Here is a 23,742-nt window from a genome sequence, read left to right as displayed (position 1 = left end):
TTCTTCTCTTTCTTAACTCCTCAGTTCCATGTCATAGCCAGTTACCCACGTGTTTGGAACATGCCCCAGTCCTGGCAGTGTGAGATTGAGGTTTACAAAGCCACGTACCACTTCATCTATGCACAGAAGAACTTCTTCACAGGTGACGTTTCTCTCTTACCTTTAACTACTGTGTTTAAAGTCAGTCCTCTGGTTGACCTCCACCTGTTGTGATCTGTAGATCTGATCAAGGACTGGGCCAGCGACAGTGAACCGGACATTTACTCGTTCGTTCCATATTCGTGGAAGTTTAAGATACTCTTTCACCAGTTTGAGATGATTTGGGCTGCCAATCAGCACAACTGGATTGACTGCTCCACCAAACAGCAGGAGAATGGTAAGGGACTTTCATAATGGATGTGACAATGGGGAAAAAAAAACTAATATGTAACCCTGGACCACAAAACCAGTCATAAGGGTAAATTTATACGTGATCTGAAAGCTAAATAAATATTGATATATGGTTTGTTAGGATAAGACAATATTTGGGAGAGATACAACTATTTGAAAATCTGGAATCTGAGGGTGCAAAAAAATCTAAATATTGAGAAAGTCAACTTTAAAGTTGTCCAAATGAAGTTCTTAGCAATGCATATTACTAATAAAAAATTAAGTTAATTTTGACCAATACAATGTATTGTTGGCTATTGCTACAAATATACCCATGTTACTTATGACTGGTTTTGTGGCCCAGGGTCACACATAGTGTTTAATAAATTAAATACTATAGGAAATCTAACAAATTAATAAGGAATTGTATACACACTGCACACCATTTTGACAGTCTGTCATTTTGGTAGTGATTTAAGAAAAATTATGGTAATTTGGGTTGGATTTGTTGGATTGGATTAAATTGGAATCTATGTATGTAATATTTATTTAGCTGCATACTTGCTTATTGATTGATTATTGAATATTAATTATAATAAACTTTACTTGTTTTCTACCTTTAATGAAAATTTCAGGAAATGCGGCTAAAGGTGTTTTACAATTAAAAAAAATTACAACAAGTACCATTAACTTCACATGAGAACAAATAAAAATACCTTAATATAACATAAAATAAAAGATGGATCACACTTTATAATGGCAATAAAAGATAAAATTGTTATAGATAAAATGCATAATTGAATTAAATTACAAGGAAACATACCACATAGAATGCTTCAGATAAGTCATTTTTAGTTCAAAGCCAAACTAAAAAGATACATTTTTAGATTTCTTTTTAAAAAATATTTAGCTTTTTTTATGTTTCTTTTTTATTTTCTGTTTAGGCTATAAAGATCTAAAAAGTCTGAACAAAGCCTATTAGTAATTTTAATACTTTGTTGTAGTAGTGCCAAACGTAAGGAATGCAGACTGTGAAACAAGGCACTAAGCTTATTTCTGAATATCCAAGAATCAGTTTGGCTTGATTTCTGAAAAACTTATAACCTACTCGTGCTTTTTGTCTGTAGTTTATCTCGCTGCCTGTGGGGAAACGCTGAATATTGACTTCACTTTGCCATTTCACGATTTTGTCCCGGTCACCTGTAACACACGTTTCTGTTTGAGAGTGAGTGTACACCCTTGCAAACATTTACACGCACTTGTCGTGCTGAATAATGTGTGATCAAGTATTACAAGCTTATATGACATTAAATCATGAGTAGCCACCTAAATCTCCTCTGAATGACTCTGAACTCTTGTATAGGCTGAGGACACAGACATGCGCTTGTGTCTGCCTGACTGTCACCCCAGCCGGTACCCGCTGCTCACGCTCGCTAAGGATTACCAGCACTGTAAGACCCCTCCAGAAAACAATATGCCAGCAGAAGGGCAAGGAGCACCTCCCAAAAACAGCAAACCTCGCTGGAGGAACATGACTCATGCAGAGTAAGAGGGGGCACTGTTGATCTATTTCTGTCCTTCTTCTGTTCTGACACTTCTGTTGTGTTTATATGTGTGTTTTTGTTTCCAGGGCTGGTTGGGTGGACTGCTGGAGTGTGCCGAACTTCATGCTGATTATAGACTATACTTGGCATCCCATCTATCCTCAGAAAACTGAGCAGCAGCTCAAACAATCATGTAAGCATTTGAATAAAACAGTGATAACTTAATTGTATAGATATTGTAAAGATTCTGTAGAGGCCTGCATATAGACCTTATTGTTAGGCCTGCATTTTACATCAAATCAAGTGGAAGTAAGGTCATATCATGAAAATCTGACTTTTTTGTATTTTAGTGCTAGAGGTGGGAATCTTTTGGTACCTCACAATTTGATTCATATTAATTCTCAGGATCATGATTGGATAAACCGATTCACGATTTTGCAATTTTTAATCACAATTTTTTTTGTGGTCCAGGGTCACGTATAATAAATGATCTGTGGGGTATTTACCTGTGAGGTAAACTTCAAAGCAATTTTGGGGGCACTGGAGGCTTATGTTACATATTGTAAAAAGGGGCATAATAGGTCTCCTTTAACCAAACTACATTTTGGGGGCCTGCAGGGGTAACCTGTGCAATTAAAGGAGTAGTTCTATTCCAGAACAAAAATGTACAGATAATGTACTCACCCCATTGTCTTTCTTTCTTCAGTTTTAAAGAACTTGTTTTTGAGGGAAAACATTTCAGGATTTCTCTCCATATAGTAGACTTTTATGGTGCCCACGAGTTTTCAAAATGCAATTTCAATGCAGTGCCAAACGATCCCAGACGAAGAATAAGGGCCTTATCTTGCGAAACGATTGGCCAATTTCTAAAAACAAAAAACAAATAAAAAATATGTACGTAAAAAAAAAAAAAAAAAAATGTACTTTTTAATACAGTTAGGAAGTCCACTACATGGAGAGAAATCCTAAAATGTTTTCCTCAAAAAACATAATTTCTTTATGACTGAAAAAAGAAAGAAATGAACATCTTGGATGACAATGGGTTGACATTATCTGTACATTTTTGTTCTGTAAGTGAACTACTCCTTTAATTAGTTTCTTTTTTAATTGATTCACAGCACTAAAAAATTTTAATTCAAATGCATTTAAGCGAAAATACTTAAATCATGACAAGCATCGGTACAGTCAAGTGCGTCAAAACTTTGCGCGCCTTGTGTATGTTTGCTTAGAATATCTCTGTTGGTGTTTTTGGTTGCCAAGTACATTTAATAACCTGACCTTTTTTTACACTTCACTTTATATTACGTGCAGTGTCAGAAATAGAGGAGTCCATGCTGTCAGCACTGCGCCCGCCAGAACACGCTCCACCTGTGCCTCCTCCACCTCGAATCTCCTCTGACCCCAGCTTGTTGCCCCCTGACCGTTTACATGTGGAGATGGAGCTGAGCCCAGACTCCCACATCACCCTTTATGGCCCTCTCCTCAGAGCGCTAGTGTCCATTAAGGTACACATGTATATGCATGTAAACATATATTTAATCAAACTTTTGTCCTTGAAATAAAAAAAGAGAATTTTGAAGCAATGACATACTTATCTTTTTTCTTATAATAATGGTTTAAAATGATTGTTGCTGTGTTTATCTGTGCAGGAGAACTACTTTGGAGAGGACGACATGTACACAGACTTTGAGGAGTCTCTGTCCAGCCCTGTGCTGAGCTCCTGCTCTTCTTCATCTGGTTGGACCGGGGTGGGCTTGGAGGAGAACCGCTTTAAAGACGCACCCAACCCTCTCTCCTTACGGCCATGGGACATCACCGTACTCATCAACCTGCACAAAGTCCATGGACGACTTCCAACGGTCAGTACCGCTTCAGTGATTTCATTCATAGAAGCCAATGTCCTAGACATCAGTGATGACATCATTGTTAAACTCATCGTGATTGTGAGCCTATTCCTTTGTTGCTTTGCAGCCACTGATATTTTCCTTCAGGAATCACACCTGTGGTTGTAAGTCGTATTTGTTCTTTCTTTGCAGCATTGTAGCAGTGATGGCCCAGAGGGTCCTACAGGCTTCCTGGAGCGCCTGTGTTTTGAGATGAAAAAGGGTTATAAGGAGACCATGTTACAGCTCGTTCTCTCGCCTCTACATGTGTTTGTCAGCGATAACTATCAGGTGGGAGTGGGAGGAGGTGACCTCATTCATATTCTCTCAGGTGTTTGTGATGTGTCTGTTTTGTGTAATTTATTCCCGTGTGTATGCGTAGCGGCCTGCTGTTGATGCTGTGTTGCGAGATGGGCATCTGAGCCTCACGGGGTTGCAGATGAGAGCCCACGCTATGTTCTCAGCGGAGGGCTTACCAGCGGGCAGTGACACACTCGAATATGCTTGGCTCATCGACGTTCAAGCTGGAGCTCTTACAGGAAGAGTCAGTGTGCCACAGGTGACTCATTTTGACACTACAAAAGAGATGCATGACTTTTGTGTAGGAATTTTTCTAGGGATGTGCCGCACGATGACCTCGCACGAAGACTTTGACGCATCACTTATTGTGTTTTGAACTAAAACGTTCTCAGTTATTACACTTTTAATTGACGCGTAGCATGCATGTGGACCGGAGAGTAAATGTGAAGAATGTGAAGGTTAGATTTTTGTTAAAGCATTTGTGTGAAATCTACAAAAAACTTCTTTTCTATGAAATATATATATTGCTAAACGTAGTAGTCATCTCAGACATCTTCATTTAGCCAATTAATTTCAAAAGTAAGTGAGAAAATAGTACATGGACATCAAAAAGTGAAATTACAGCCACTATTCTTGCTTGTTTTTGTTGTTTACCCTCACAGCCCATCAGTAAGGCTCAAGTACCAATCAACAAATATTGAACTTATTTTAAATATATCAAACCCAAATATATCTTATAGATGGTATTGTAATATTGTTACAAAAAAAGAAAAGTATGATACGTCATTGTGTTTTGTATTATATGTTATCCTAACAATTAGCAAACCTTTTTGTTTTTTTTATTCTAAAAAGCTACTAAATGTGTCACTAGGAGATTAGTCAAGAATGATTATTTTAATCACTGACAGCATTAATCACTGTTTGTATGCATTTTGTGCAGCAGATGTGATCTGGTAGTGTTTGTTTTTCAGTGTGCGTCTCTTCTGGAGTGGGGCGAGAGCTTTGTGTTTCATGTAGTGTCCCGAGAGTTCCAGCTTGAGCAGCCAAAACCATCTGTCACCTGCCAACATGGAGTTGATCGTAGAGTCTGTGATGCCAAGGTATTACAGAAACACGCTCACACATCTGCGCTGACATTCACATCGATTTCAAAATAACTACACAACTGAATGTGTGTCTGTATGTGTAGTATGCAGCCCTGCCTGGTCCCTGTCGCACATCAGAGGATCTGAAGTACACCATGACTCGACTAACGGTTGATGGAGCCCAGGTTTTCATTGTTGAACATGGCTGTGCAGCCAATATTAAGGTATGATTACTAACTGATCAGATGATAATACGGCTGCTGATGTATTGAGATAACCGAGATATTTAGATACAGTGTTGGGCATGTTACTTTAAAAAAAATATTTAGTTATAGTTACTAGTTACTTCTCACAAACAGTAACTTAGTTACATCATTATAAAAGTAACTAATTACCAGGGAAAGTAACTATTTTGTTACTTTTTTTTAAAAAAAGTTCAAAAATGTAAAATAACTTAGATGCCCCCAATATTAAATATGTTGCTGTGGGACAGTGTGAGAGATGCCTTTTAGGGGCTAAATGTTATTGGGGTCGCTTCAGCCCGCGCATGTGAAAAACATTACAATAACAAGAAAACAATGTGCGCTTGTAAAATAAATAAAATAAACAGTGTGCACTCTCTGCCGTCTCGGTCTCCATCACCTCTCTTCACAGACACGTAAATAAAACAACCTGACTCTCAATGAATATGTGCCTCACAGACATGAGAAATATATGTATAGAAAACTTAAAATTACTTTTAAATGAAGTAAGCTCCAGTTTTTACCTCCTAAAGTTATCTCTATAGTAATCATGCCTATAAGTGACTTGGTTTTTTAAAATTTTAAACATCCACGGGAGACGCGTGGACATGTAGGTAAACGCTCACATCATCTTCCCTCAAGTTAATTTTAGCTACTTTTCATTTCTGGAAAAAGACGCGCTGAGAGAAATAAGCCAGAATTTACCTCAGAACAAGAAAGCAACGCAAAAATTATAGTAACGCTGCATTTTATTGTCAGTAACGGTAACAGGGGAAACAGTAATTCATTTGATTACTTGTTACTGAGAAAAGTAATACCGTTAATGATGCTGTTTATTTATAATGCCGTTATTCCCATCACTGTTTAGATATAGAATGATTTCTGAAAAATCTATAACACTAAATAGTTTAGTAATCACTGCTGAAAATTCAGCTTTGCATGACAGAAATAAATTATATTTTAACATATATTCAAAAAGAAAACAGTTATTTTAATTTGTAATAATATTTCAAAATATACTTATATGGCTTAATATAACGTAAATGATGTCTCTTACTGAAATATGTATTAATCCACATCGCTTTATGCATATTTTGGACTATGAGGGGCGCCATTATGTCGATGACGTGAAATGGTGAGTTACTGGCGCTACCTGTTGCTGTTTTTACTGCAACACAACTCAAAAAACAAAATACTGATATAATGCCACGTTGTGCATTTTTTTGGTTGTAATTTTTAGTCAAAGGGCAACGAAAGAAGCAATGTAAGTCTTCACTGCTTTCCTAGCAAAAAGAAGATGAGAAAAGAATGGGAAGATGCCTGTGGACAAATAAAATTTCCTAAAGACCCGAATCTTTGTTCTCTCCACTTTAGCCCTGATGCTTTTGAGGCTTTTAGTTAGATCACAGCTATTGAAAGAGCTTACAAACGGCAGAGACAAGAAACGCTAGATGCCATCCTGACAGAATGTAAACATGCCGATTCTTGTCATGACACCGCAGCCACTGAAGGAATTTCTCAGCACGGATTTCACTCAATATCCGAGGGCGTTTAGATTCCTTGTGGGGAAAATCGATGGTATGGCAAATGGTTTAAGCCTATGCTTATATCCATCGCATCCTGTGAGCTCTTTCAGTAGCTGTGTTCATCGTATCAGCTTTTTATTTTCCGAGTGGTGTTGCAGTAAAAATTGCAACAGTTAGCGCCAGTGGTTCACTGAGTGCAACCATTTCACGTCATTGAAATAATGGCGTCCCACATAGTCCCCAGTATGTGTAAAACAATGTGGATTTTTTAAATAACATAAATTGTTAATGGGTTTTCTACTATGTATTTTAGTAAGAGACATCATATACAGTAGATTAAGCCATACAAGTCTTAATCCTTGGGGTTCCCTTTAAAAAAAAGAAATCTTAAGAGATCTTAATTATTCCAAACTTTTGACCAGTAGTGTCTGTATGTTTGCCCATCAGACCGGAGCCTTGCGGTTGGCCACATGTAATCTGCACACAGCTGCTGTCGGCGAAGGCATCAGTGCAGTTCTACAAGATGTAGTGATTGCTCAGTTCATCGAGCAACAGGAAGTTGCACGACTTGGGCTGCCTCCGCCACTCCTTCGGCGCTCTCATTGGCTCGAAGCCGGTTCGGTGACCTTTAACCTCATCACAGCTGATGTGGCATTGGCCGCTGACCATCCAGCCAAATATGAGGTCCAGAGACAGTTTCTGGAGCTTCATGACATGAAGACAAAAAGGTTTGTGCATATCCTTTATGATTTTTTTTTTTTTTTGGTGTACTGCGTAGCTTACTGCTTAGGCATAGATCACCCAAAAAAAGAAAATTATCATTATTTACCCTCATGTCGTTCCAAACCTGGAAGACCTTCGTGCATCTTCGGAACACAAATTACAATATTTTTGATGAAAACCAAGTCAGAAAGCTCTTGGATTTTATCAAAATTATCTTAATTTGTTTCGAAGATGAACAAAGGTCTTACGGGTTTGGAACGTCATGAGGGATTAGTAATTAATGACAGAATTTTCATTTTTTGGGTGAACTATCAATCATATTATCAATGTGTGTGTATGTTTGTTTTAGACTTTGGTTCCTTTGGCCTGAGGAGAAATACAAGCGAAGCCGTAATCGATGTGGTTGCCTTGGTGGATGCCGTTTTTTCGGCGGCTCAGTCGGTGGTCTAGACTTCTTCCGCTTGGAGGAAATCACACCCTCATCAAGCTCTGCCTTCTCTAGCGTCAGTGCAGAGAGTGACATGTCCTACGGCCAGTCATTATTACATCCAGGAGAATGGATCGTCACTAAGGAAACTCCTAAACTCTCTGATGGTAGGTTTTGTTTGCGACTGTCATGATGCTGATTGCTCGTCAGGCGAATTGTACTTATTGGTTCGTTTATTTACAGCTAAAGGTGTTGCTGTGCGGAGAGACACTTGTTCCCCTGCTCCGATGGTGGACTTGGAGAGACGTGGCCAGCACCTCAGTCTGCATGTACCTCAGCGCTCTCACAGCTCTGCCTCTTCCTCTGAGGAAAACTCTTCCTCCAGTGCTGCCCTGCCTCTATTAGCTGGAGAGCGAGAAAGTCCCTCTCCCTCTACAGAGTGAGTCAGACATGTGCTCTTGTGTCAAACAGAACAATTCCAGTCACATAACCACTTTATATCTCAATTCTGAGCTTATGTCTTGCAGTTGGACATTTTTATATCTCACAATCTCACTTTTATTTCTTATTTTAGACTTCATCTCACATTTTTTTTTTTAATGCATGTCGGAAAAGGGCTACTATAAGCCCACCTGTCATATAACCAATCAATCATTAAATACACTGAGTTTATTTTGAATAAAAACAGGTGCTTGACCAACCTTGACACTTTCTTTTGCTCTAGTGTTTGAATGTGTGTTTTATATGTGTGTGTGTTTTCAGGTTAATGAGTGTAACCACTGACGGTCCAATCCCTGAGGGTCCGCCCTTGCGCTCCCCACTCCGCTCTCCTCTCAAGCGCCAGTCATCTGTCCAATCAGCTCGCCTTGGCAGCACCAAGAGCCTATCGGCTGCCGTCTTCGCAGAGAAAGCCACGCCTCCCACTGGTGTGCAGTTTAGCAGCGAGGTTTCCCGTAGCGATGAGAACGTTCTGGACTCGCCAAGGCAGAGAAGAAGCTACGGGTCATTTCCTTTCACTCCATCAGCAGATTCTAGCACATTCCATCAGTACCGCTCAGTTGACTCCTCCATGTCTGTGGCTGACAGTGAAGCCTACTTTAGTGCTAATGAGGAGTTTGAGCCGATCAGTAGCGATGAAGGTCCAGGTACCTATCCAGGGAGGAAACGCAGACGGAGGCAACAAGGTCAACCTCACACAGAGCACAGCCGTACATCTATATACCACAGTGTTGAAGGACCACTGTCGATCGCCGAGACCCGGCCACCTCCGCTGCCTAGCCACACCTCCCAAGCCTCATTTGTCTCTGCACTTGGACTGGAGGAAGAGGGCTCCATTGAAACTGAGAAAGCGGAGCCTGGCCTCCTGACAACACAGCCACATTTAATGGCTTGTTACCAAAGTTACCTAGCGCATTATCATGTTTCTAACTGGTCTGTTAAGCAACCAACCAATAAGAGAACATCTAAGTCATCGCTGCATCGCCCACTTGACCTTGACACACCTACAAGTGAGGAGAGCTCCGCCTCCTTTGACCAGCTGTCCATTCCGTCTTTTAAGGTTAATATTTTTCCTTTTTTCTTAGTTGGTATATATTATTTATGCGGTTGATAATCAAAACTAGATGAATCTTATTAAGAAATGTTCAGGTCATATTTCACCAAAAATATCAAAGAAAAAATATATGGAAGCCAGTTTCTGCCACTGAATAAAAAATAAAAAGGGTTATTGCGACTTTTTGTCTCACTATTCTGACTTTTTTTCTTGCAATTCTGGAGAAAAAGTCAGAGTTGTGAGTTTATATTGTGCAATTCTGACTTAACTCGCAATTCTGACTTTATTTTTCAGAATTGCAAGTTTGTCTTGCAATTCTGTCTTTATAACTTGCAATTGCAACGAGTTTGTATCACGCAGTTCTGAGAAAAAAATGTACAATTGCGAGATATAAACTCGAAATTCTGAGAAACTGTCTGATATAAACTCAATTGCGAGTTGTAAAATCCAATTTTGAGGGGAAAAAAAGACTGTTCTTGGAATTGTGATTTTATAACTTTTATAATTAAAAAAAAAAGGTCACAATTGCAAAATGAAAACTCGCAATTCTAAGAAAAGAAGTCAAAGTTCATATCTCACAATTCTGAGAAAGTCAGTTGCAAGTTTATATTTTGTAAGTCGGACTTTATAACTGTACAATATAAAAATGTACAATTGCGAGATAAAAAGACTTTTTTTCTCAGAATTGCGAGTTTGTATCACACAGTTCTGAAAAAAGTCAGAGTTGCGAGTTTATGTCTTGCAATTCTGACTTTATAACCTGCAATTTTGAGAACTTTTACAATTGCGAGATAGAAATGCAATTCTGAGAAATAAAGTCGCAATTCTGAGAAATAAAGGCAGAAGTGCTAGATATAAACCCACAATTCTGACTTTTTTTTTCAGAAATGCGTTTACAGTATATAACGCAATTCTGAGGGAAAAGTCAGTGTTGCTAGTGTAAAGTCAGTTATATCTTGCAATTATGACTTTATAACTCGCAATTGCGGGTTTTAAAGTCCAATTTTGAGAGGAAAAAAAGCCTGATATGTTCTTGGAATTGCAAGTTTATATCTCACAATTCTGACTTAACTCCCAATTCTAAGATAAGAAGTCAGAACTGTGAGTTTATATCTCACAATTCTGAATTGCGACTTTATTTCTCAGAATTGCGAGTTTGTATCTTAATTCTGTCTTTATAACTCACAGTTGCGAGTTTATGTCTTGCAATTTGGACTTTATAACTCGCAATTCTGAGAAAAAATTTCAATTATGAGATATAAACTCGCAATTCTGAGAAATAAAGTCAGAATTGCAAGATATAAACTCACAATTATGACTTTTTTTTTTCTCAGAATTGCAAGTTTATATCACGCAGTTCTGAGGAAAAAGTCAGAGTTGCAAGTTTATATTATGCAGTTCTGACTTTATAACTCGCAATTGCAAGTTATAAAGTCCAATATTGAGAGGGAATAAGAATAAGATAAAATATAAGAACTGAGTTTAAATCTGAAAAATGATTCGAATTCAGAATTGCGACTATTTCTCAGAATTGCAAATTCTGTTTTTAAAAACTCGCAATTGCGAGTTTATATCACGCAATTCTGAGAAAACGTCAGAGTTGCAAGTTTATATCTTGCATTTCTGACTATAACTCACAATTCTGAAAAAAAGTACAGTTGCGATATATAAACTCAATTCTGAGAAAAAAAGTCAGAACTGTGGGATGTAAACTCACAGTTTTGAGGGGAAAAAAGTCAGAATTTTGAAATGAAATGTCACAATTACGTTTTTTATCTTTCATTCATATAAAAAATAATTATGATTTCTATAAGTAAAATGAATTCTATTTATAATTTCAAAATATTATTGTTTTCCTGACAATTAAGCAACCTTTCCCAAATCATTTAAAAAGAAATGAACTATATATTAAATATAATGTATTAATATAAGTTTTATTATAAATTAAATTAAGCACTCTCCTTAAAATTAATATAAATAGAAAATTGTAACTTATTGTGTAAATTGTAATGTGTGTGTATATATATATATATATATATATATATAAAATCATAATTTGAAAAAAAAAAAGTTATTTTGTCATAAATAATACTTATTCATCATATGAATTATAATAATTTATTACTTGATAGTAATTAATATTAATATAATGTTTATTTATAGATATATGGACATATAATAAAATTAATTAAATGTTCAGCATGCGGATGAATTTGTTTTCACATTACATTAGGCTGCTGAGGATTTGCTTAATTGTCGTGAGGTTTAATTTTCTCTTTGCAGAGAGTAACTTTTGGGTAAAATATGACCTGGACATGTTGTTTGTGTAAGTATGTTGCTTGTTTAATCATTATATGTTGTTAATAATTGCATTTGTGCTTTTTTTTTTTTTTTTTATACAGATGGTGAAGGGTGGTTTGTCTGCCAGTTCGCTACTGGACAGAGGAGTTCAGCTAATGGGTGATATAAACAGGTAATACGAGAAATCAAATCAAATCAAATCAACAGTGGTTGTTTCAGGGTAATGAAACATAAATTCAAGCATGCGTTTTGTATGTATTTATCTGCAGCACACCGTACACACCACTTGACAAGCAGGCAATGGACAACACCGATGAGGACACAGTGACAGAGGACTGGACTGTTGATCAGCCTCTTGCCCAGACGAGAACCACAGCCATCGTAGAGGTCAAAGGCGCCGTCAATGTGGTTCTAACTCCTTTAGTAGCTGAAGCACTAGACAGGTCAGACATCACAGCAACTCTCACTTCACCCTCCCAATATTTTGACTTTTAGTCTGTTAGCTTTCAGGTCATTCATTTGCTAGGGTACGCTTAAAATTAGGCATTTGATTAGAAAAGGAACAAACAAGCCCTTCAGTGTTGAAGGAAACGGGAAAGAAAAATGCTCCCATCAAGCGATTTAATGTGGTCTTTCATAAATGTCACAGTGTTTGTGAAATTCTCTTTGCTGTTTGTTTCAGGTACATTGAGTCGATGGTTCACTTTGCCAGTATTCGCCACCCTGCATCAATCCTGGATGACCTGCATGGGAAAGTGCTTAATGAAGTGTATCAGATCAGCAAATCCACTGTCTCTGAGTCTGTAAGTAATCAATACAACACACAGAGACGTGACAGCACACTTAGACCTTAATGTGATCGTGATGAATGCTGTGTTTTCCAGAGCACAGCGAAACCAGAGCACAAAATATCTAAGACAGAGGGAACCACCCCTGGGTCTCTGAGCACACCGCATGGACAAACTGACCTGTCAATCAAACCTGACAATGTGAAGATCAAGGGTTTGCAAGCTAATGTGACTGTCCCAAAGGTACATTTTTGTTTGTGTATATAAAAGAAAGAAATCTTGTCATGTAAATATGGAGAATGTAACTGTGTGTGCATGTGTTTGCAGGTGAACCTCTGTGTACTTCAGGCATCTGTGGAAGAAGGTTCACCGTCCAATAAGAGCGTCACACACGTCTCTCTCGTGTCCTTGTGTTTTGACCGGATTGCTACTCAGCTGCGCATGAATAGGTAATTGCAAACGTCCAGATATTATGTTTTTATTATCTAATTTCTTTTTTTAAAATGTTGACATTATTTTGTACCCTGACTGTTAATGTGTGATGTGTAGGGGTATAGTGGAGGACACAGAAAAGCCCTCTGTTATGATGGAGAAGTTCTCATCTGCATCTAAGATGGCACCTCAGTCTAGTGGTTCTCTCCGCTCTAATGCTGGGATTGAGAAAGGCAAGGAGATTGCAGCCAGACTCAACATACACCGTATACACAGCCAACTTCGTGGCCTGGACTCATCAGGTACATACATACACTCAAATGAATATCCATGTGTATTCATTATGCTCCTCTTAAGAATACTGCGATTGGAATACCACGTAGAATTACTGTTTTGTTGGCGGTGCCGATAGCCTTGTGGGCAGCGCACCGACATATGGCGCACTTGCGCTTTGGGTGTCCCGAGATCGAATCCCGCCTCGTGGACCTTTCCCGATCCCACCCCCCTCTCTCTCTCCCACTCGCTTCCTGTCCTATCTCTACTGTCCTATCAAAGAAAAATAGCAAAATGCCAAAAAAAAAAAAAAAAAAAAAAAATTTATTTTATTCCTTGAATGATTTTTGATATTGTAATTATGTATTTTTAATTTAATTTAATTTAATTTAATTTAATTTAATTTAATTTTGTTTTATTTTATTTTGTTTTATTGTATTTTATTATTTTTTTTATTCCTTGAATGGGATTGTAATTATGTTTGTTCAATATTTTATTTTTTTTTTATTTTAGTTTATTTTATTGATTTCTTGAATGTCTTTTGGGATTGTAATTATGTTTGTTCAATATATTTTATTTTATTTTGTTTTGTTTTGTTTTGTTTTGTTTATTTTGTTTATTTTGTTTTATTGTATTATTTTAATGACTTGGGATTTTAATTATGTTTGGTCAATATTTATTTTATTTTATTTTATTCCTTTAATGCTTATTGGAATTGTAATTATGTTTATTCAATATATTTGAATTTTTTATTTTATTTTATTTTATTTTATTTTATTTTATTTTACTTTTTATTTTATTTTATTTTATTTTATTTTACTTTTATTTTACTTTATTTTACTTTATTTTATTTTACGTTATTTTATTTATTCCTTGAATGCCTTTTGGGATTGTAATTATGTTTGTTCAATTTATTTTATTTTATTTTATTTTATTTTATTTTATTTTATTTTATTTTATTTTATTTTATTTTATTTTATTTATTCCTTAAATGCCTTTTGGTATTATAATTATGTTTGTTCAATATTTTTATTTTATTTTATTTTATTTTATATTTTATTTTATTTTATTTTATTTATTTTGTTTTATTGCATTCCTTTAATGCTTATTGGAATTGGAATTGTTTGTATAATATTTTTATTTTATTTTATTTTATTTTATTTTATTTTATTTATTCCTTGAATGTCTTTTGGGATTGTAATTGTGTTTGTTCAATGTTTTTTATTTTATTTTATTTTATTTTATTTTATTTTATTTTATTTTATTTTATTTTATTTTATTTTACTTTATTTTATTTTATTTTACTTTATTTATTCCTTGAATGTCTTTTGTTATTGTAATTATATTTGTTCAATATATATTTTTTATTTTTTATTTAATTTAATTTAATTTTGTTTTATTTTGTTTTATTGTATTCCTTTAATGCTTATTGGAATTGTAATTATGTTTGTTCAATATATTTTTATTTTATTTTATTTTATTTTATTCCTTTAATGCTTATTGGAATTGTAATTATGTTTGTTCAGTACATTTTTATTTTTATTTTATTATTTATTTATTTTTTTTTTTTATTTTATTTTACTTTATTTTATTTATTCCTTGAATGCCTTTTGGGATTGTAATTATGTTTGTTCAATATAATTTATTTTATTTTATTTTATTTTATTTTATTTTATTTTATTTTATTTTATTTTATTTTATTTTACTCCTTGAATGCCATTTCGGATTGTAAGTATGTTTGTTCAATATATTTATTTTATTTTATTTTATTATTATTATCATTTTAATTCTCTGAATGCCTTTTGGAATTGTAATTATGTTGTTCAATGTTTATGTTTTTTTTGTTTGTGACAGACCTTGGAGCTTGTGCCATCACTGCCATTCCTTTTGAAAAGTCCAAGGTTCTCTTCAGTTTGGAGGAAACTGATGACTTTGTTTTAGTGGATGAGACTGAGCCCTCTATCTCCACTGACCATGTCCCAGAACACACCCCTGACCACGCTCGTTCTGGGGCCAATCCTGAGAAATGGGGTTGGATTATGTTTGAATGTGGGATTGAGAACCTCACTGTGAAAGGTATTAAACATGCTATGAATTTCAGACAGCATTAATCATTTGTATTTCAGGAGTGTGAAATGCATGTCTGACTTTTCCCTCAGGTGGACGGCAGTCAGGAGCCGTACTCTACAGTGCTTTTGGTGTGATGGGCGGGGCTGACAGCGGCGTCAGGGATGGAGTCTCAAAATCAAATGGCTCTAGTGGCTCTCAAACAGGAAGTGGCTACAGCACTGATGTTTCTGATGATAACCTGCCCAATGATGCGCAGAGCCCTGCTTCTGAACCCAACAACAATTCAGACTCTGACGAACAGGTTCTCATATGTTGTTGTTCATGTATAGTTAATGGACATTTGAGTCCATACGTTTTGTTTGGGTCTTTGTTTCTCATGTTATTTTTCACTCATGGTTATCTGTGCAGGATGAGGGAGTGGAGTCAGATGATCTGAAAAAAGACCTGCCCCTCTTGCCTCCTCCTCCTGACTCCAGCAGTATGAAGCTGACGATAAAGGAGATCTGGTTCAGCTTTGCTGCACCAACCAACATCCGTTCTCATGCTCCAGCCATGTCCAGGTACACACATAAATGCAAATACATTTCACAATCATTTTCATCTTGGTTTTCAACCATTAATAATTACATATCAAAATATAGCTGCAAGCAATTACTGGGGATCAAGCAAATTTAAGCACATATGAAAAAAGACATTACACATTATTTAGCATGCCTGTAAGCACCCAAATCACTGATTTAAAAAAAAAAAAAAAAAAGGCATTTTTGGCAAATACAGGTAATTTGTCATAGAAATATTATGTTTTTTTAACGTTTATAACTCTTATAGCGCCAGCTGATCTCCCTAAAACTTGCATGCTTGTTTAGAATCACCTGTCACATTTGCTCAGCACGTTTTATGAAGTTTTGAGTTTTCATTTAGGCTTTATAGGCTTTTGGGTACATTTGGACTGACCCCTTTTCTAAACAACCCCAATTATAGCTTCCGAAAGGGTAAATGTCAACATTTTTTTGATAGTTATTGACCTAGAGAGTCTAGAGAATTGTACTGCAGTGGTTTTCAGTCCTAAAATCTTAGGACTAGTTTGCAGAAGTAGGTTTTTTACATTTTCTCAATCATTTAACAAAGGGTTTGATTGACAGCAATGGTTCAAGATGCAAAGTTGTTCGGAATGAGGAGTTCTATCATATGATACGAATATGATACGCACCCTAAATTTCTTTCAAATTTCTCACAGACCTTTAGGGAAAACCTAGGAAATTTTGTTGTGCTACACAATGACAATAAAATACTGGATTAATTAGCAAAATTATGTTTTTTAAAAAATGCAAAATACCTGAAAATTTCGCAGGGTGATGGACAAATCCGAGGCTTGTGTTTTGTCCCACGTGAGCCTAGGATTCCAACGACATAAGACAGTTGAGCATGTGACGAAGGGGTTTGATGTTATGAGCGATTTCGTGCTTTCGATCGCTGGTTTTTGTTTGTAATGAGGTCTGTGTTGTTGAATGTGTCTGTAGGCAGCTGAATCTGTTGAGTACTGCGACCCCTGCGGTCGGTGCGTGGCTGGTACCCATTGACCAGTTGAAATCCTCCCTGGAGAAGCTGGACATGGAGGCCACACTGCGTGTGTGTGCGGTCATGGGCTGCATAATGACTGAGGCCCTGGAGGTCAGACTTGTTAATACAACATTAGACACCCCTGGACTTCCAATGTAATTCAGCAGAACTGTGGACCTAATGTAACTGGCCTAATCTTATGTGTTTGTGTATGTGTCCTTCAACCCCACAGAAAAAGAGTATTCACATTCCATTTCGCAGCAAGTATAACCGTGTTACAAAGCGAGCCCGATATCTTCACGAGAACCCGTCTTGTTTGCTGTGTAATATTCTACATCGCTACCTGCAGCAGGCTGATTACAGCGTCATTGAAGAGGCAACAATGGTTAGTCTGTATTCTTGCAGAACAGATACATAACACATTACTACTGTGTTGTTGAGTTCTCGATTGGTTGATTCTCATTCCAAGGCTTCCAGGTTCATTGGCCACTGTAAAGTCTGAAACTACTTCACTATGTTCTTCTGGATTTTACTAGCAATTAAATTCCTGGCCTTTTTTGGAGCGAGATAACATTGAACAATGTATTGCAATAAATAACTGCAGTTTAAACAGAATAACCATGTACAGTTGAGATCAAAAGTTTCCATACACCTTGCAAAATCTGCAAAATGTTAATTATTTTACCAAAATAAGAGTGAGCATACAAAATGCATGTTGTTTTTTATTTAGTACTGACCTGAATAATGTATTTTACAGAAAAGAGATTTTCATATAGTCCACAACAGAAAATAATAGTTGAATTTATAAAAAAAAAAAACATTCAAAAGTTTACATATGCTTGATTCTTAACTTTTTTGTTATCTGAATGATCCGCAGCTGTTTTTTTTTGTTTAGTGATAGTTGTTTATGAGTCCCTTGTTTGCCCTGAACAGTTAAACTGGTCTCAGTTCTACATTCTAAAATTTTTCAGCATTTTTGTGTATTTGAACCCTTTCCAACAATGACTGTATGATTTTGAGATCCATCTTTTCACACTGAGGACAACTGAGGGACTCATATGCAACTATTACAGAAGGTTTAAAAGCTCACTGATGCTCCAGAAGGAAAGATGATGCATTAAGAGCCAGTGGGTGAAAACTTTTGAACAGAATGAAGATGTACATTTTTCTTATTTTGCTTAAATACCATATATATATTTTAAATTTAATATTGCCCTTCAGAAGCTACAGAAGATACTTACATGCTTCCCAGAAGACAAAATAAGTTACTTTTACCCTGATCTTCAAATTCAGAAAGATTTCACCCCCAGCTCTTAATGCATCGTATTTCCTTCTGAAGCATCAGTGAGCGTTTGAACCTTCTGTAATAGTTGCATATGAGTCCCTCGGTTGTCCTTAGTGTGAAAAGGTGGATCTCAAAATCATACAGTCATTGTTGGAAAGGGTTCAAATACACAAAAATGCTAAAAAACCTCATAACTTGTGGGACCTGAAGGATTTTTCTGTAGAACAGAGGCCAGTTTAACCGTTCAGGACAAACAAGCGACTCATAAACAACAAAATCACTAAACAACAACAACAAAAAAAAACAGCTGTGGATCATTCCGGTAACAACACTGTTTTAAGAATCAAGCATATGTAAACTTTTGAATGTTTTTTTTTTTTTTTTTAATTCAATTATTATTTTCTGTTGTGGACTATATAAAAATCTCTTTTCTGTGAAATACCTTATTCAGGTCAGTACTAAATAAAGAACAACATGCATTTTGTATGATCCCTCGTATTTTAGTAAAATAATTAACATTTTGCAGATTCTGTAAGGTGTACTTAAACGTTTGACCTCAACTGTATTTTGCGTGTTATTTTTAACAGTCTGTCATTGATTATAATATATTGCTAATCTTTTACTACTTATTCATCTTTATCTTTAAGAATGATGGACTACCTGCTTTGGTCACCCTGAGGAAAGGTCTGGTGGCGCTTGCTCGTCAGTGGATGAAGTTCATCGTTGTCACACAGGGCTTTAAGGCGGTTGGTTTGCCACGACCCAACCAGCTTCCCAAACCCAAAGAGCAGGACCCCATCGAGCCTGATCAGACACAGGGGCCAGACTGTGGTGCTGCCTTGCAGAGTGACACCAGTGCTGATGGAGCAGAGTTTGAGTTTGATGCAGGTAGTTGTCTTATATACCATATACTTAAAGGAATAGCTCACCTAAAAAATTCTATCATAATTTATTCCCAAACCTGTATGAGTTTATTCATTCTGAACACAAAAGATATTTTAAATAATGCTGGTAACCAGACTGCTAGAAGCCATTGACTTGCTTAGTTTTTTCCCAACTATGGAAGTCAGTGGCTATTGTTTGGTTAACAACATTCTTCAAAATATCTTCTTTTGTGAGGAAGAAAAAAGAAATACAGGTTTGGACCAACTAGTGGGTAAGTGAATGATGACAATTTTAATTTTTGGGTGAACTATTACACAACAGATTTAATGTGATTTTTTTTTTTTTTTTTTTTTTTTCTTTTTTTGTGATGTTTATCTGTTTTGTGTTGTTCATGTGCATTTTAGGTACTGTAAGTGAGCATACAATGCTGTTAGAGGGAGTATGTAGCCGTCCTGCTCCTACCGGTAACTCTGCCCCTGTGACTGGAGTTGAGATCATGAGAAAACTGTCCAAATCTCACACACACAGCGAGTCTGCCCTCAGGATCAAGGTTTGTGTGGGTCCGTTTTGTTAGTACTGAAAGTCTATAATGAATTTGGAAGTTTAAAGCTTTTTTTATTCTTTTTTTTTTTAGGGTTCCCACCCTTACCAGTCCCTGAGTTACACGAGTGGAGATACAGCAGCTGATTCTCCTGCTCATGTCAGTCGGACAGGGCTGCAGTCCAATCACAGCCCTAGGAAAGAATCATTGCTAAGCTACCTAACAGGAAGTATCCACAGTCTGCACAACCTCCTTGAAGCCACGCCCCATCGAGCAAATGAACAAACCGCAGCCAAGAGTAGCTCCCTGACACGTACAGGTACATGATTTACTTAATTCAGAGTTTATTGCTTTTAAAATCTAATATTAGACAGTCGAAAATGTGAACTAGGAGGACAAATGCATTTTCGTGATATATGGTTTGCCCGCGAGAGCAGATTACTATCCTATTGTGTTTGATTTTTTTTTTTTTCTTTTCTAGTATTATTTTTCTGGCCAGAAAATATCAGCCACCATTGAAGTGCCAAGGCACCATACTAGGCATTGGATAGGTCCCAAATCCTATCCAGTGCTCAGAGGAGCACACATATATATCACACTAGGTGGCGCAATAAAAAAATAAAATTGTAAACATGTTTTGCTGGTAACTTCAAATCCGTAAAGATTGTAAAGTGGGTCATTTTTTTTTCTTCTGGTCTTTAAAAGGGATAGTTCACCCAAAAATGAAAATTCTGTCATTAATTACTCACCCTCATGTCGTTCCAAACCTGTAAGACCTTCGTTCATCTTCAGAACACAAATCAAGATATTTTTGATGAAATCCAAGAGATTTCTGACCCTGTATAGGCAGCAACACAACTGACACGCTCAAGGCCCTGAAAGGTAGTAAGGACATCGTTAAAATAGTCCATGTGACATCAGTGTTTCAAAAACATCTTAATTGTTTTTCTGAAGATGAATGAAGGTCTTACAGGTTTGGAACGACATGAAGGTGAGTAATTAATGACAATTTTATTTTTGGGTAAACTATCCCATTCAGTCTTTCAGTCTCCAGATGGTCACTTGTGACTTACGGACTAATAAAATAGGGATGTACTGAAATTAAAATTCTGGTTGATATTAAATATCCATACAGTTTTATCAAATAAATGTAAAATAAAGCACTGTGAACTAATATTTAATTGATTTAATTCCTGTGAGTTTAGGCATTGCAACATTTTAATGTACTTGGAAAAACGTAAATGTTGAGATTTACTAATAAGATTACATTTAAACAGTTATTAATATGATTAAAGATGAATTTTAATTGATTGGTAGATGACGGCAAAGGTAATCTAAATGGTAAAATAAGGGAAATGAGCATGCAGAATTAAATATCCAGTATCTGATGTGGATACTAAAAAAAATCTAGTATTACTTTAGTATTATTTATTAGTTGAAGTATGTGTTAATATTTTAAATTAGCTTCTATATTTTAATTTTTAGTTTTAGTAATTTTATGTTTGTTTTTTACAGTAATTTTGGTAACACTTTACAAAAAGCTTTATTAGTTAACATTAGTTTAATACTTTAGTTAACATGAACTAAGAATAAACAGTACGGTGTTAATTTCAACATTTTCTAATGCATTATTAAAATCACAAGTTGTGTTAACATTAGTTAATGCATTGTGAGCTAACATGAACAAACAATGAAGGACTGTATTTTCATTAACTTTTCATTTCATTAACTTTTCATTTTCATTAACATTCACAAAGATTAATAAATAGTGCAATTAATGTATTGCTCATTGTTCGTTCATGTTAGTTAATACATTAATTTTAACAAATGACACCTTACTGTAAAATGTTACTGTAATTGTAGTACTTTTTTATTTCAGAAAGTTTTTTTTTAATTAAAAGTGTTTATTTTTGTTTATATCTAATATTTATTTCAGCTTTATTTCTTTTAACAAAACTTGTTTTTAATACTTAGTGCTGTTAGTTAATTAAAACAATCACCCAATAACCAAAATAATACTGATATATAGTGCATCCCTATCTATTTGAGCAATGTGCCAACATTCTCTCAGAACAGAGCATCATGGTGACTTCTGTGCAGAAAGCACAACTCTCGTTTTCTTCATAAAAAGTTAAAATCTAATTTATTTTAATTGTCTCTTGTTTTTTCTTAGGAAATAGTGTGGGTGCAGACGTGTTAACGGAGCATCCTCTTCTATCAGAGCCATTTTCCGTCAGCTTCTACAACTGGATGTCAAACGCTGTTGGCAACCGCACAGGCGGCAACGTCCAGGACTCGCCTCTAAACCGCTCTCAACACAACAGCCTGCAGACCGGAGGTGAGCGATTAGTGTAATGACAAATAAATATGAGTAGTCTGTTGATTGTGTGTAAACATGCAGCTATATCTATCCATGTGTCTGTGATTAGAGAGAGTGTGTTCATCTGCACTGAAAATCTTTGTTAACTCTGTGTACAGGAGTCCTCCCCACCATTCCTTCTGCATCCGATTTTAACACTGTATTGTCCAGCGATCAGAATACACTGGACACACACTCTCAGCACACACACTCCCAGCACAGCACGAGTCAGGATGACCTGCTTGATCAAGATGAGACAAATCTCTGCCCTGCAGCTGTGCAGCTAGCCGACGCACAGGTGTGTGCCCCAGGAATACATATTATTTTGTTATCATTTATTTATGACCGTGCATATATTATATAGCCCCTCTAATTATATTTGTGTGTGTTATGGGATTGTCTGTACAGGTTGTTTTTAAGCCTTTGCTGAGTCACATTGGTATCCAGCCCCAGGATGCTCCTCCACTCAGTTACAAGATGTATTTTGGGGAGCACCTGTCCTTCAGCGGGACTCTTGAGTGTTTGAGAGTCGACATTGTCGACTCTGACACCAGCAAAGAAAGGAAGAACAAACGAGCTCACAGGTAACACAACTTTCCCAAGGTAGCTTTTGATCATCTGTCTAGAGATATCCTTATCCTATAGTACTTTTTTTTTTTTAATTTATTGATTGATTTTTTTTTTTTTCTTTTAAAATTTCATTTTATGTAAGGATGGGTACACTAGTAACACTGCATATATAGTTGAGGTCAAAACTTTGCATACACCTTGCAGAATCTGCAAAATGTTAATTATTTTACCAAAATAAGAGGGATCATACAAAACGCTTTTTATTTTTATTTATTTTAGTACTGACCTGAATAAGACATTTCACATAAAAGATTTGTACATATAGTCCACAAGAGAAAATAATAGTTGAATATATATAAATGAGCCTGTTCAAAAGTTTACATGGACTTGGTTCTTAATACTGTGTTATTACCTGAGTGATCCACAGCTGTGTTTTTTTTTTTGTTTAGTGATAGTTATTCATGAGTCCCTTGTTTGTCCTGAACAGTTAAACTGACCACTGTTCTTCAGAAAAATCCTTCAGGTCCCACATATTCTTTGGTTTTCCAGAAGGAAAAACGATGCATTTAAAACCCGGGGGGTGAAAACTTTTGAACAGAATAAAGATGTGTACATTTTTCTTATTTTGCCTAAATATCGTGTTTTTTTTTTCAGTTAGTACTGCCCTTCAGATGCTACAGAATATACTTACATGTTTCCTAGAAGACAAAATAAGTGAAATTTACCCTGATCTTCAAATTCAAAAAGTTTTCACCCCCCCCCAGCTCTTAATGCATTGTTTTTCCTTCTGAAGCAGCAGTGAGTGTTTGAACCTTCTGTAATAGTTGCATATGAGTCCCTCAGTTGTCCTCAGTGTGAAAAGATGGATCTCAAAATCATACAGTCATATGTAAACGTCTTTAATGTGAAATATCTTATTCAGGTCAGTGCTAAATAAAAAATAACATGCATTTTGTATGATTCCTCTTATTTTGGTAAAATAATTAACATTTTGCAGATTTTGCAAGGTATATGTAAACTTTTGACT

The 23,742-nt window shown here is 35.9% G+C and overlaps 1 protein-coding gene across 4 annotated transcripts in view; it reads left to right on the top strand.

Moving 5' to 3' along the window:
- kiaa1109 (KIAA1109 ortholog) overlaps positions 1 to 23,742 on the top strand; it is an 85,352-nt gene that overhangs the window by 18,877 nt on the left and 42,733 nt on the right. For all 4 annotated transcript variants that reach the window (XM_051125640.1, XM_051125641.1, XM_051125639.1 and 1 more), the window contains exons 14-45: positions 25 to 142; positions 221 to 376; positions 1,497 to 1,594; positions 1,733 to 1,914; positions 2,000 to 2,106; positions 3,225 to 3,418; positions 3,563 to 3,772; positions 3,950 to 4,087; positions 4,179 to 4,355; positions 5,068 to 5,196; positions 5,286 to 5,405; positions 7,397 to 7,677; positions 8,022 to 8,266; positions 8,343 to 8,538; positions 8,862 to 9,657; positions 12,054 to 12,124; positions 12,222 to 12,395; positions 12,635 to 12,755; positions 12,837 to 12,983; positions 13,068 to 13,189; positions 13,290 to 13,474; positions 15,300 to 15,521; positions 15,605 to 15,816; positions 15,924 to 16,075; positions 17,036 to 17,186; positions 17,308 to 17,460; positions 19,008 to 19,248; positions 19,650 to 19,795; positions 19,880 to 20,105; positions 21,960 to 22,124; positions 22,265 to 22,443; positions 22,554 to 22,729. In XM_051125640.1, coding sequence (XP_050981597.1) covers positions 25 to 142; positions 221 to 376; positions 1,497 to 1,594; positions 1,733 to 1,914; positions 2,000 to 2,106; positions 3,225 to 3,418; positions 3,563 to 3,772; positions 3,950 to 4,087; positions 4,179 to 4,355; positions 5,068 to 5,196; positions 5,286 to 5,405; positions 7,397 to 7,677; positions 8,022 to 8,266; positions 8,343 to 8,538; positions 8,862 to 9,657; positions 12,054 to 12,124; positions 12,222 to 12,395; positions 12,635 to 12,755; positions 12,837 to 12,983; positions 13,068 to 13,189; positions 13,290 to 13,474; positions 15,300 to 15,521; positions 15,605 to 15,816; positions 15,924 to 16,075; positions 17,036 to 17,186; positions 17,308 to 17,460; positions 19,008 to 19,248; positions 19,650 to 19,795; positions 19,880 to 20,105; positions 21,960 to 22,124; positions 22,265 to 22,443; positions 22,554 to 22,729 — 5,990 coding nt within the window. The remainder of the gene's footprint in view (positions 1 to 24; positions 143 to 220; positions 377 to 1,496; positions 1,595 to 1,732; positions 1,915 to 1,999; positions 2,107 to 3,224; positions 3,419 to 3,562; positions 3,773 to 3,949; positions 4,088 to 4,178; positions 4,356 to 5,067; positions 5,197 to 5,285; positions 5,406 to 7,396; positions 7,678 to 8,021; positions 8,267 to 8,342; positions 8,539 to 8,861; positions 9,658 to 12,053; positions 12,125 to 12,221; positions 12,396 to 12,634; positions 12,756 to 12,836; positions 12,984 to 13,067; positions 13,190 to 13,289; positions 13,475 to 15,299; positions 15,522 to 15,604; positions 15,817 to 15,923; positions 16,076 to 17,035; positions 17,187 to 17,307; positions 17,461 to 19,007; positions 19,249 to 19,649; positions 19,796 to 19,879; positions 20,106 to 21,959; positions 22,125 to 22,264; positions 22,444 to 22,553; positions 22,730 to 23,742) is intronic.

The sequence above is a fragment of the Labeo rohita genome, chromosome 13 (genome assembly GCF_022985175.1).
Source record: "Labeo rohita strain BAU-BD-2019 chromosome 13, IGBB_LRoh.1.0, whole genome shotgun sequence".
In the NCBI taxonomy this organism is placed as follows: domain Eukaryota; kingdom Metazoa; phylum Chordata; class Actinopteri; order Cypriniformes; family Cyprinidae; genus Labeo; species Labeo rohita.
Note: the sequence above shows the minus strand (reverse complement) of the source record. Positions and strands in the feature narration are given on the sequence as shown.